Genomic DNA, 14,755 nt, shown 5'->3' with positions numbered 1-14,755 from the left:
TCATCATATTCATGAAGGATTAAAAACTGAATATTTAACTATAAAAGACCCTCTTGAATTATGGACTAACTTGAAGGATCGGTATCACCACCTAAAACTTACGGTGTTACCAAAAGCCCGATATGAATGGATTCACCTTCAATTTCAAGATTTTAAAACCGTGACAGAGTATAATTCTACGATCCACAAGGTAAGTTCCACATTAAAATTATGTGGAGATTCTATCACTGATGATGATTTATTTGAGAAAACTCTTTTCACTTTTCACGCTTCAAATGTGTTGTTACAACAACAATATCGTGAAAAAGGATTTAAGAAATATTCTGAATTAATTACATGCTTACTTGTGGCTGAGCAAAATAATACTTTGCTGATGAAAAATCATGAAGCCCGTCCCACTGGGTCTGCTCCATTTCCTGAAGCGAATGTTGTAGCAGCGCATAATCAGTCTGAATCAAGACAAAATAATTATCACAGCCGTGGTTATGGCCGTGGTCGTGGACATGGGCGAGGACGTGGTAGAGGATGAAACAATTATCGCCATCGTGTTGGAAATAGACATGAGAACAATAAAGTTCCTCAAAATAATTCTTTCATGGATAAATCCAATATTTGTCACCGGTGTGGTATGAAGGGTCATTGGGCACGTGAATGTCGTACGCCCGATCATTTTGTCAAACTCTATCAAGCCTCTCTTAAAAAAAGAGATAATAATGTGGAGGCACACTTGAATTTTCAAAATAATGATGATGAAGCAACCCCCTCAAATAAACATGAAAATATTGAGGCAAATATTGCTTATAAAGATGATGATTTCGGAGATCTTCCAAATATTACTCATTTGAATGCTGAAGACTTTATGAGTACTGATTAAGGAATTGATCATCTGACGGGGGATAAATCTTATAAAATAGTTACTGTTTTTATATTTAATATTATGATGTACTTTGTAAAAATGTTTCTTAAAGCAGTTTAATTTCTTAAAGTTTTTATGTTGTTAGTTTTTCACATTCTTATAATGTATCTCTTTTCATTTATGAAGAATATGAAAATTCCTCAGTTATCAGTTGAATCCGAAATCAATTATGATGATATGTGTCTTATTGATAGTACCACAACACACACTATTTTAAGAGATAAGAAATATTTTTTCTAATTTGATTATGAAAGAAGCTAATATTAATACAATATCTGATAGTATAAAATTAATTGAAGGATCCGGAAAAGTAAAGTTGTACTTGTTGGTGAAACAAATTTAACAAGTAATGAAGAATTATATTGTAGTAAGTCTCAAAGAAACCTATTAAGTTTCAAAGATATTCATCAAAATGGTTATCATATTGAGACTACAAATGATGAAAAGAATGAATATTTTTACATTACTACAATGATGTTGGGCAAAAAGTTTACACTTGAAAAATTACCCGCTCTTTTATCCGGCTTATACTTCACAAGTATTAGCATGGTTGAAACACATGACATAGTAAACCAGAAGTTTACTAACTCAAATAATTTTATTATTTGGCATAACCGGTTGGGCCATCTCGGTTCTAATATGATGCACAAAATAATTGAGAGTTCACATGGACACTCTTTGAAGAACCAAAAGATTCTTTTGTTTAAAGAATTCTCTTGTGGTGCATGTTCTCAAGGCAAATTGATTACTATACCATCAGTAATCAAAGTGGGCATTGAATCCCCAACATTTCTGGAACGAATACATGGTGATATATGTGGGCCCATTCACCTATCATGTGGATCATTTAAATATTATATGGTTTTAATAGATGCATCTACAAGATGGTCACATGTGTGCTTATTATCAACTCGTAATATGACATTTGCGAGATTACTTGCTCGAATAATTAAGTTAAGAGTACAATTTCCAGATTATGCAATAAAGATAATTCGTCTTGATAATGCTGGTGAGTTCACATTTCACGCATTTAATGATTATTGTTTGTCCACTGGAATAACAATTGAGCATCCGGTTGCTCATGTTCATACTCAAAATGGTCTAGCGGAATCATTGATTAAACGTCTCCAATTAATTGCTACACCAATGCTTATGAGAACAAAACTTCCCATTCCATTATGGGGTCATGCTATTTTGCATGCAGCAAGTCTTGTGAGGATCAGGCCCACAAGTTATCATAAAGTCTCTCCATTACAATTGGCTTTTGGTCAGGAGCCGAACATTTTCCATCTTAGAATATTTGGGTGTGCAATATATGTTCCGATTGCTCCACCACGACGCACAAAGATGGGACCCCAAAGAAGATTAGGGATATATATTGGGTATGAATCTCCTTCTATCATAAAATATTTGGAACCTATGACTGAAGATTTATTTACTGCAAGATTTGCTGATTGTCATTTTGATGAATCAGTATACCCAGCATTAGGGGGAGAAAATAAGCAGCTGAAAAGGGAAATAGATTGGAATGCATTATCACTGTCTCATTTAGATCCTCATACAATCAAATGTGAATTGAAAGTTCAAAAGATAATTCATTTGCTAAAATATTGCAAATCAACTGCCAGATGCATTCACTGACCTATCAAGAGTAACTAAATCTCATATCCCAGCTGCAAATGCTCCAATTCGAGTTGATGTCCCAATAGGACAATTAAATAATGCAAATGAGTCTAAACCACATTTAAAACGTGATAGACCGATCGGTTTCAAAAATAAAAATCTTCAAAAAAGAAAAGAAGCAAATAATCAAGATGGTCATGATATAATAGAATCTGCTCAAGAAGAGCGAGGAGACATAACAATTGATAACACCTCGGAAGAGGTTAAGACGCCTAAAAATGATAAAGAAATTTCAATAAATTATGTCTCATCAGGAAAAATATGAAACCGAAATGATGTAATTATCGATAATAGTTTTGCTTATAATGTTGCTATGAAAATAATGCAACAAAATGAGGATCTTGAACCAAAATCTGTCGATGAATGTAGATAGAGGAATGATTGGCCAAAATGGAAAGATGCAATTCAAATAGAATTAGCTTCGCTTGAAAAATGCGAAGTTTTCGGACTGATAGTCTGAACACCTGAAGGTATAAAATCAGTGGGGTACAAATGGATCTTTGTGCGAAAAAGAAATGAGAATAATGAAGTCATAAGATATAAAGCACGACTTGTGGCACAAGGATTTTTGCAAAGACCCGGTATTGATTATATGTTCTCCTATGGTGGATGCAATCACTTTCAGGTATCTTATAAATCTGGCAGTTCATGAAAAACTTGGCATGCATTTAATGGATGTCGTTACAGCCTATTTATATGGTTCTCTGGATAACGATATCTTTATGAGAATTCCTGAAGGATTTAAAATGCCTGAAATATATAAACATTTCCGGGAAACTTGTTCAATAAAACTTCAAAAATCTTTATATGGGCTGAAACAATCAGGGCAAATGTGGTACAATCGTCTTAGCGAATACTTGCTAAAAGAAGGATATAAAAATGATCCAATTTGCTCTTGTGTCTTTATGAAAAGGTGTGGATCTGAATTTGTAATAATAATAGTATATGTTGATGATTTGAATATTATCGAAACTCCTGAAGAACTTTCAAATGTAGTAAAATATCTGAAAAAAGAGTTCGAAATGAAAGACCTCGGAAAGACAAAAATTTGTCTTGGTCTACAAATTGAACATTTTGCAAATGAGATATTTGTCCATCAATCAACATATACAAAAAATATTTTAAGGAGATTTTACATGGATAAAGCACACCCACTGAGTACCTCAATGGTTGCGAGATCTCTTGATATTAATAAAGATCCATTTCAACCTCATGAAAATGATAAAGAGCTTGTTGGTGTTGAAATATCATATCTTAGTGCAATTGGTGTATTAATGTATCTTGCCAACAATTCTAGACCAGATATAGCTTTCGCAGTAAACTTGTTAGCAAGATTTAGTTCTTCCCCAACGCGAAGACACTAGAATGGAATTAAGCATATATTCAGTTATCTCTGAGGGACCATTGATATGAGATTGTTTTACTCGAATGAATCCCCATCACAATTGATTGGTTACGCATATGCGGGATATTTGTCTGATCCCCATAAAGGTCGATCGCAGACAGGCTATTTATTTACTTGTGGTGGTACAACTATATCATGATGTTCAACAAAGTAAACTATGATTGCCACTTCTTCAAATCATGCAGAGATAATAGCCATTCATGAAGCAAGTTGGGAATGTGTTTGGTTAAGATCAATAACTCAACACATTCAACAAACATGTGGTCTTTCTTTGAAAAGAGACGTTCCAACGATATTGTATGAAGATAATGCTGCATGTATAGCTCAATTAAAGGGAGGATACATAAGGAGACAGAACCAAACACATTTCACCAAAATTCTTCTTTACCCATGATCTTCAAAAGAAAGGTGACATAGATGTTCAACAAATCCGCTCAAGTGATAATTTAGCAGATATGTTTACCAAGGCATTGCAAACTTCAACCTTTGAGAAATTGAGATATAAGATTGGAATGCGCCATCTTCGAGATATTAAATGATGTCTTCATCAAGGGCAGTATAATACGCGCTGCACTCTTTTTTCCCTAGTCTAGATTTTGTCCCATTGAGTTTTCTTAACAAGGTTTTTAATGAGGCAGCAATCAAGGCGTATTATCAGATGTGTGTACTCCTTTTCCTTTATTAGATTTTTTTACTGGGTTTTTCCTAGTAAAGTTTTAACGACGCACAACATCAGAATACCTGTGTATATTATTTCTTGTAAAGTTTTTTTTTGCGGCACATTATACGTAAACATCCAAGAGGGAGTGTTACGAAACAAGTGGATTGTCCGCTTGATTAGTGGCTGTCAATTTGATTTTATTTTATGGATGTGAGGCCCACTAATAAATGGGCAACTTACCCACTTGATAATGTCTTCTTTCTATTCCTATAAATATAGGCAATGTGTTATGAATGAAAATATAGATAAATATACATACGTGAATTTTACTCTACTCTATTTCTCCTCCTTTATTTCCTCCATTTTATTTACAGAAATTTAATTTATTTCACAATATTCATGAATTAATAACCAATTACTTATAAAATTTTAAATTTATATCACCGAATCATTAATCCAATATCAATAATTTTACATTTTACATGCCATAGTACCCTTTCACAGTGGCATCAACTACAAAATATCTCTTTCCCACTCTTTCCAATCTCCTCTCTCACATCATCCACATATTTTCCTCTAGGGTTTCGACACGATGCAACCGGCGGCAAGTTCAATGGTTCCACCACCTATGGCGGCACAACCACAGTACCAACAACAGTGGATGGCTCAACAACCGCAGTACCAGGTTCCGCCACCGCAATCCGGTTATTACTACCAGCAACCACCACCGCAGCATGGTGGTGGAGTACCCGCACCACAGCAGCAGCAACAACAATCTCAGTACACGGCGTCGGCTCAGCCGACCAGTGCTGATGAAGTCCGGACACTTTGGATTGGAGATCTACAGTTTTGGATGGATGAACAATACCTATATAATTGCTTCGCGCAAACTGGAGAGGTATTAACTAAAAGTTCATGAAATACATTGTTTTCCACTTATCGTTATTATGACCGGTTTATAATGACATGTTTAAATGTTTTCTAATGATTCTGTTGCTATGCCTCAATGTGAACTCGCTGTCTAGCAGGATATATGAATCCTCTGTATCCATTTAGTAGTCATCGTAATTAGACTATTTTTACTCTAGCATCTTCTTGGGACTGGCTATGCTTTGCCCATAGGCTGATTTAGTTGCTCATGTAGACTATATCAGAAAATATAAGCAACTGAAAAGCTATGGTAAGGACGTTTGCGTGTTTTGGATTTAGCTGCTAAGTATTTATTGTGAAAAACTGAAGTCTTTTGGCGAAAGATTGGATCTTTTTTTCTTAATCTTGAGAATTATGTTTTTGGTGAAAGTGAATACTTCCCCAATGGTGTTTATATGCAGGAATCTGTACCACTTTAAAAAATGGGAGTTTTTATGCAGTAACATGTATTTTGTTTTTGGTGAAAAGCAGTTAGCTTTAATACAAGTGTAGAGGGGTTCTCATGTAGTAATTTAGGCTCATTGTGAGCTATAACATAGTACCTTCATAATATAATCATGTAATTACTAATTAGAGTGCAGGAAAATATTTTCTTAATATTTTCTTGAGGTTTCGGTCGCAACTATTTGGAAGTGTATATATTTTCTTGTAACTGAGTGCTGTTAATTTTCTGAGTACTGAGTAGGCTAGTCCATTGGTTCTTGGGTGCCTGTACATATGTTATGGGACAAACCGTTGATCTTTAAGTTATTAGTATGGTACTAATCCCATCACTGGTTTGGTATCTGATTCGATAATTGATGGGTGGACTCCCTTGGGAATTGATGGGTATATCTTACCAAAAATTGTTTTGGTGTATGTCTTGCGACTAAATTTGAGATTTTGAGAATTCGGATAATGCAATTTGTGATGCAAATTTATGCTCGTGTTCAAAATGGATACTTTTATGTGCTCAGTTTTCTTCTTTCCCCTTTGCTTGTGGTTGACTGAGAAAGCATTAACTGCTAGCTGTTTGTGCAGGTGGTGTCTGCTAAAGTTATCCGCAACAAGCAAACTCAACAATCAGAGGGTTATGGCTTTATTGAGTTTAATAGTCATGCAGCTGCGGAAAGGAATCTGCAAGCATACAATGGCACCTTGATGCCTAATATTGAGCAAAATTTTAGGCTCAACTGGGCATCACTTGGCTCGGGTGAAAAACATTCAGATAATACTCCTGAATACACAATATTTGTTGGAGACTTGGCAGCTGATGTCACAGATTACATGCTTCAGGAGACATTCAGGGCCAATTATCCCTCAATCAAGGGTGCTAAGGTTGTAACAGATAGGGCGACAGGGCACACAAAGGGTTATGGGTTTGTTAGATTTGGGGATGAAAGTGAGCAGTTGCGCGCTATGACTGAGATGAATGGACAGTTTTGCTCCACTAGGCCCATGCGCATTGGTCCTGCAGCTAACAAGAAGAATGCTGGTGGTCAGATGCAAGGTATATCCAGAGTCATGTTGTAATGTTCTCAAGTAGTTAAGAACAATGCATTTCATCTAGCTTGCAGTTTGATACTTGTGTTATTCCTAGAGTTTGAAATCTTTAATTTTGTGCTTATTTGTCATAAAGAGTTTGAGGTTTTAATTTAGATAGCTGGAGATGCTATTGGTTTATTTTGGGCATCTATTTTGGTCTCAATTTAGATAGCTTGAGGGGCCTATTGGTTTATTTTGGGGATCATGAGTTATCTGTTGTGGTTTCAGTCCGACAATCGGAGCTTTGATGTTGTGCTTTCTTTAGGTTATGCTCTTGAAGTTTTGAAGAGAAGTACCAGCTTATGATGTCATTTCTTTGAGTACTAAAAACTTTCTCTGAAATATTAAATCTCATAAAACTACGGTTGTGTCGAAGCAGGGTTAATGGGAGGCAGGCTCTATGATTTAGTGGCCTGGAGCTTGTTTCAGCTGAAATGAATATCTTTTAGGGCATGGTGTTGCGTAAGTCAGTTTATCTAAATGTGGTTAAATTTCCTCTATCGGATCCTTTTGGTGTTAAATTTTAACAGCTCCAGTTTTTTTCTCTTTACTCCGCTCTTGTTTCTTCAGATTACTTTATCTTTACTATTCAGCCATTTTATTCTTGTTTATTTCATATGATTGCCACCTGTGTCACTTTGATCTTCAGTGTGCCCCCACTTCCTCCAAAAAAAAGATCTCAGTGTGCCTCTAAGCTCTGTGTCAGTTTCAATTGTCAACTTAAGATATCCTGGTCCTTTATCTACTTCATTTTTCTCATGAATTTGTCTTATAGAAATCCCCTCATGGGGGTGGGTGGGTGGGAAGTTTCCTCTTTCCATTACTAGCCAATAATCCATCATTTCACCTTTAAATACACAATACATCATATAGTTTGTTTCTGTTTTTTTAATACATTAAATTGAAGTGTACATAATTTGTAACATGATATGCAAATATCTCAATATTTCTTCCCTTTCTTTTGAATAAATCTTTTGAAGTTCATTAGATAAGTTTTGGTTATTAATTTTCTGTACCTCTTTTTTACTTGTGTAGTCAAGACATCGAGAGCTTTAATAAAGATATCAAGGGTGATGTTAAGATATATTTCCAGTATTTCTAGATTGCCTGCAAATGTGAAAGATTGCAAATCATTGTAGTTCAATAATGCCTTTAGATTCTGAACTTACCATGGTGTGACGTAAAAATGGCAGAAGGATAGTTCAAAAGTATAATGGCTTATGAAAATTTTGACTTTTGTCTTCTGTTGTGTGGACATATACTGAAGAGCTAATAACATCATAGTACGGATAAGATATGATGTGCTCGTGCAGATTGGGTACATAGGCATGACATTGTTCAGAAAATTGCAGCACTCCATATGGTCTAATTACATTTCTATATTGTCCTCCTTTTTTGACAAGTGTCTCATTTTATTAATCTCTCCTGACCAAGCAAGTTTTGGGGGTTAAGTTGCGAAAGAGCAAAAGCTCAGTTCACTTGCTGGACATGTAATGCCTGTTTGGTCAAGCGGCTAAAAATTGCTTATTTTGAGAAAAGCTTTTTTTTAAGAGTGTTTTGTTAAAATGCAAGGTAACAATAGACCCTTGTGGTAGGGCCCTTCTCCGTATCCTGCACATAGCGGGAGCTTTAGTGTACCGGGCTGCCCTTTTGTTAAAACGTACTTATGGGGAGAAATATTTTAAAATCTTTCACATTTTGGTCATTTGAAAAATGTTTTTTATAAGCAAATTGTGTTTGACTAATCTTTTAAAAAAGTGCTTTTGAGTGTTAAGACAAGTATTAATTAACGTTTACTATTAAGATTATTTCATAAATAAAGTATTTTAAATATTTATTGTGAGATTTTATTTAAGTTTTTACTTTTATTTAACTAAAATTTAAAAGTACATATTAAAATTGTCAATCGATATAAGACATGGATAAATCAAAGAAAATATTAAATATTGATATAATATCAACATGATGATTTAAATATACTAAAAAACGTCAACCAAAATAAAATTTAAAACCATTCCACAAATTAAATCACTATGTATGGGGCAGTGTAGTCAAAGGCGTGCTTTAAGTGCCCTTAAGCCCTGAAGCGAGGCTCAAGACGTGTTGAGCGCTTCACGTCGCTTTATGTGCGCTTCGGTGTTGTCATCAAGGTTCTAAGGCAAACTTTCCTTGCCAATGAGCCTCTTCTTAAGAAGTGACACTAAAACAATTGATATTATGATTGATATTTCACTTTGTCATAATTTGTTTTCAATTTCTTTGGTCATATATTTGTCATTTATGTTTATAATTATTAGTCTTGGACTCCCTTTGTGCCTTTTTTCATTAAAGCCCACACTTTATTTGCACTTCGTGCTTAAAGTCCCTACAGACCTTAGAACTTTTTTGCACTTTTCGCCTTTGACAACATTGGACTATGGGGTATTAATCACATAAATAAGTAACTGCAATTTTATGTTTATCATTTAATTGTATGATTGAGATCTCACTTACTGCACTACTAATCAAAACATGGTGTATGTATAGTGCATCTTATGGTAATATGGCCTATGCCTGAAACCTTATAAATTTGATCGTTGATGTCAATAAAAAAGATTATTGTACTCTTACCAAATATGCTATTGTTGTTTGTAGACTCCGCAGATGCGCTTCCCTGTAAGTTTGGAAACACAATAATATCCAGAGACTAACATATTGGATTTAAGAATCAAGAGGAGTTGCTATACATAAATATGTATAATTAGAAATTAATGGATTAATGAGGGATATACTTGGTAAATATGTACTTATGGTAGGAATATTTTTTGTCTGGAAAAAATAATTTTCTGCTTTTGTTTTTTGTAGGTAGAAATTTTTAGCTTCTCCCCAACGGTAGAAAAACTACTTCTACCTAGAAGTAGTTTTACTTCTTGGCCAAACACCTCAAATTTTCAAAAAAGTGCTTTTGGCCTTTAAACTGCTTGGCCAAACTGGCTCGTAGTGAACAAGGGAAATTGACTAAACCTTCTGTTTCATGTACATCAATCTTTTTATACCAAAAGGCTACTTTAGAAATACATTTGAACCAGTGTTTTGGACGGCGAGTGTCAATGCGCTCGCCTTTTTGAATTGAGGTGCCAATTAATACCAAATCCTTAAAATATTTAATTGCATATATAAATATGCAAAATCTCAATAGCCATAACATATATTAGCAAATATTTCAATTCAAAAACTAATAGGAAATACTAAAAGTCTAGAACTTGAATGATTCAATAATTCATAAGACAATTGACAAACATTACTAGAACTCTAAAAGTCTATTCTTCTTCAAGATTATCAAAAGTAGTATAAAACTAAATTGATTATGACAGAAATACATATAGAAGAATTAGTAGCTCAGAACTCAGCAGCTCTAAAGTCCAAAAATATAAAAACAGAGCACTCTGCTGACTGCTGAGTTGACTGAAGAAGAAGAGAGGAACTGAATAAGAGAAGCAGCAGAAAAAAAAAGAACTGAAGATTAAGACTGAAACATACCTGTTGAGAGTTGAGACTTGAGCAGCTGAAGAGGAAAGAAGAAACAAGAGTTGGAGAAAGTCGCGACTTGTGCGAACTGCGATGGAGAGAAAAGGATCGTGGCTGTCTCGCGCAGGAGAGAATAGAGTGCAGGACTGCAGGTTTTTCAAAATAACCAAAAAACCCCCTAATATTTTCTTTTATTTATTAAATCAGTTCTTTTTTAAAGAAAAATACAAATGGTGCGCCTTTCTCGCCTCGCCATGCCTGGTCGCCTCTCGCCATTCTGTCGCCTTGCGTCGCCTATTGGATCTCGCCTCGCCACACAGAGAAAAGGCGACAAGCCATCGCATTGCATCGCCATGTCGCCTTTGGCGAGAGGCGAGTGCCTTTCAGAACACTGATTTGAACTTTAGTGTAACTATGCTTTCTTGCTTCCCTTTAAAATCTCTGGTTTCTCTCCCTACAAATTGTTCTCCATATCGCTGCTGGGACAGTAAGCCAAAGGGGCTTCAGATGTTGAGGCTTCTTGGGTCTCAGCATAAGAACAGTTGTCTGAGTTTCCTTTCCTGCACCATGTCAACTCACATATAATCAAAAACATTTTCCACAGCTAAATGTCAATCTGCATGCATGAAAAGATGATTGACATCATCATTTCCTTCCTCAAATAGGACACACCTACTACATGTGATTATTTCTCTCTTTTCTAATCTGTTTTCTGTTAGGCAAGCATCTGATACCCCTAAACCTAGCGAGCCAATCCACCTTGTAGGGTTGCTTTATTCTTCCAATTTTTTTCTAAGATGTATTTCTAGTCTGCTCTTTTTTTCCTAAAACGTTGCATTGTGAACAGTACTTCTATTGCCCTATCAATTACTTCTATTGCCCTATCAATAGTGATCTTCATCTTTATATACATGTTCTCTCCCCCCCCCCCTCCCCCCCCCCCCCCCCCCCCCCGCAAAAAAAAAGAAAAAAAATTGAACATACCTGAGAAAGTTGAGATGTTAATTTACTTTTCTTCTGGACGATCAGACCTTGTGTGTTTAATCTGGAATGCAGAGTTGAGTTACCTACCAGTTTGGTGACGATGAAAAACATGCCGATGTATTAGACATGCCCGACCTTTTGTGTGAACTAAATACATGTCTAGTATTTTGTGTTGCACATCTTATGCATTTCTGTTTTATTGGGCATGAGGGAGTTATGTTATCTGTTGTCAAAATTTGTTTGCAATACAATTGTTCCTGATTCTTGGCCTTTATACATGTCATAGGATAATCACACATGGCATATCATCAATCCCATGCAATACTATTCTTCAGATTTGTTGGTACTTACAAATTCTGAAATTTCAGATTCGTGCATGCTCCTTGTTTTACTGTTTTATGGGGGACATTTGCTTTTAGTTTTTGTTTTGTTTTTTAACTGCATTTTTCTTTGCTTTAATATATTTCTCTTTTACCTTCACCTTTGTCCTTTCATTTGCAGCTTCATTTCAAAGTACTGGAACTCAAAATGAGGATGACCCTACTAATACAACTGTCAGTACATTTCTTATATCATCATTCATTGCTTTCTCTCAAACTCTACTCATGTTAAACAACTTTAATTGCAGATTTTCGTTGGAAACTTGGATTCCAGTGTAACGGATGATCACCTCAGGCAGGTTTTTGGAAACTACGGGCAATTGCTTCATGTAAAAATACCAGTAGGCAAACGTTGTGGTTTTGTTCAATTTACTGATAGGTACAGTAACATGCCTTCTGAACTTTAGTCAAATTCAATGATAAGGAAACTAACATGCTGGTCATTGTTATGGCAGAAGTTGTGCTGAGGAAGCTCTACGAGCTTTAAGTGGGACTCAGCTGGGTGGACAAAACATCCGCCTTTCATGGGGTCGTAGTCCTTCAAACAAGCAGGTTATGATTTTACCTAAATGTTCTCAGATTTCTGCAGTATCCGTTGTATGGTGTCTGATTTAAATATGTTCGCCTTTTCAGCAGTCTCAGGGTGATCCGAACCAGTGGAGTGGTGGTTATTATGGGTATACACCAGGATATGACGCCCTATGGTTATGCCAACCTACTCAGGACCCAAATATGTACTATGCAGGCTATGCCGGGTATGGAAATTATGCACAACCTCCACATCAACAGCAACAAATGTCGCAGCAGCCTCAGGTATTTTCCAAAACCTTTGAACTCTTAATCTTGTATGCCTATGAAGGGAATGACATTGAATATATGCACATTCTACTAGGAGGGAGTACAGCTTGTTTGTTTTGTCACAGTTTGTATTTCTCCTATTCAATTTCTTAACATCTGTGTGACACTAGAGGAATAAAAATGAGTTGCCAGAAAAGTAGAACTTGAAATAGTTACCCAGCAGCAATTTCATTCATCATATCACATTTAATTCCTCATGGCTAGTAATTGACTTGTATTTTGCAGTGATCTGCTGATCAAAGGAATTGTTGAGAGCTTCCTAACATGGCAAAAACATTGATGTTGAAAAGCAGAGCGCATAGATTTTCAGTTGAATGCAAGAGCTAGTGTAGTTATCTGTAGGTTAGTTCTTGGAGATACATTTATGTTCTGGTCAGCTGTCCGTTTCTGTAGTTGCCTTCTTTTCTATTTCCTTTTTCCTCGGCCTATCGCACACTTGGCCATTTTTGTTATATGTGGTCTAGTTATGTTAAAAGACCTCGGAGAGATCAAGGACACATCTTTTTTACTTTCCATAGTTTTTGGCTTGTCGAATGTTGATTTTGATCTATTGCATTTCTTTCTAATTTCATATCTGAATATGGTTTTGTTTACCATATCTTTCAATCATAACATCTTGTGTCTGGTTTATTTCCTACCATCTTTGAATTCAGATGGCTTGTTAGTTTTATTCTATTGAAAGGTGCTCAGATATCATCATTACAAATTTGCACTCATCTAGATTTGCTGAAATAAAGTTGGCTCCTGGAGTTTGAGTCGATTTTGAGAGAGATGGACGACGGTCTTTATATTACTGCCTCGATTTTGCAAAGCATTCAAAGGTGTCTCAAAATATAGAGGGGATTTATACTAATTATATATACAACAATAATAGCTTTATCCATTATAATTTTACAAGTGAGGTCTAGGGAGGGTAGTAGAGATACTGTTTCTAATAAATCATTTCTTAGTAGAGAAACTCTCGAAACATCGAAGGAAACAATAAACGCCAGCCTCTTGGTAGAGAAGGAAATGTATTCTTTTCAAATCCAAATACTTCCTTAATATACTCAAAATTAAATGCATTACAAATCAAGAAAACTTGAAGGTCCACAAAAATCTTAAACATAGCAAACGCTCTTTATAAGAAAATAATGGTAAAGGACGAAAAATGAAAGACTTGGGGAAAGTAAGAAAAGAAAAGCAAGAGGAGGATTAGGAAAAAAAATTAACACAAAACTTCTGCAGATTCCTCCCGGACAATTATGGTGAAAATTGCAGCTAAAAAAACTTAAAAAATATAACCAAAAACAGATCTACAACTTCCATTTATATATGGCCTGACGACAACAACAGTATACCTGACGTAATTTCACAAGTGGGCTCTGGCCTTCTGGAGAGGGTGGTGTGTATGCAGTACGCAGCCTTACCCCTTTCATGAGGAGCACAAGTATACGATCTATGTGCTTTTCTTTAAATCTCAACTTATAGAAGACATTCTAATCAGACCTGTTCTACTTCTTCCATCAGAATGTCAAACCTTTGCCTTTTTCAAGAAGCATAAAGGTTTATAGTATTTGTTTAAAATACGGGAATCTTGAGCTAGTCTTCATTTCTATGTCAACTGCATGCAACTAATTAACAACTCACCAAGATCTCGGGTTCAAGCTCTTGGAATGAATAAATTTTTCGGAATATTTGCAATAATTGGATTCAATCAAATCCATACTATTCTTAGAATTTTGTAAGTTTTCAAGAAATTTAATTTTTAGTATTTGTGAAAAAATATCAATTGATTGAGTCCTTGATAAAGAAATGAAATGTTGTGTATCACACACCATTGATATTTCCTTTTTGAATTATATGTATCGCAAGATCAATTTGGAAAAACAGTATGGATATACAAGAACAAACAAGTTTCATTGGAA

General features: G+C 35.4%; 1 protein-coding gene across 2 annotated transcripts; it reads left to right on the top strand.

Annotated features, from left to right (window-relative positions):
• Positions 1–5,133: 5,133 nt before the first annotated feature.
• On the top strand, positions 5,134–13,365 carry LOC129875519 (polyadenylate-binding protein RBP45-like). 2 transcript variants are annotated; one of them, XM_055950796.1, is made up of 7 exons: positions 5,134–5,563; positions 6,616–7,084; positions 12,112–12,164; positions 12,239–12,369; positions 12,446–12,542; positions 12,627–12,803; positions 13,074–13,365. In XM_055950796.1, exons 1-7 carry the CDS (start codon positions 5,258–5,260, stop codon positions 13,074–13,076), a joined length of 1,236 nt encoding a protein of 411 aa, XP_055806771.1. In that variant the 5' UTR covers positions 5,134–5,257; the 3' UTR covers positions 13,077–13,365. The 2 variants fall into 2 exon arrangements, with proteins under 2 accessions (XP_055806771.1, XP_055806770.1); XM_055950795.1 differs by having other exon boundaries at positions 5,135–5,563; positions 12,624–12,803.
• The last annotated feature ends 1,390 nt before the right edge of the window (positions 13,366–14,755 follow it).

The sequence above is a fragment of the Solanum dulcamara genome, chromosome 12 (genome assembly GCF_947179165.1).
Source record: "Solanum dulcamara chromosome 12, daSolDulc1.2, whole genome shotgun sequence".
In the NCBI taxonomy this organism is placed as follows: Eukaryota; Viridiplantae; Streptophyta; class Magnoliopsida; order Solanales; family Solanaceae; genus Solanum; species Solanum dulcamara.
Note: the sequence above shows the minus strand (reverse complement) of the source record. Positions and strands in the feature narration are given on the sequence as shown.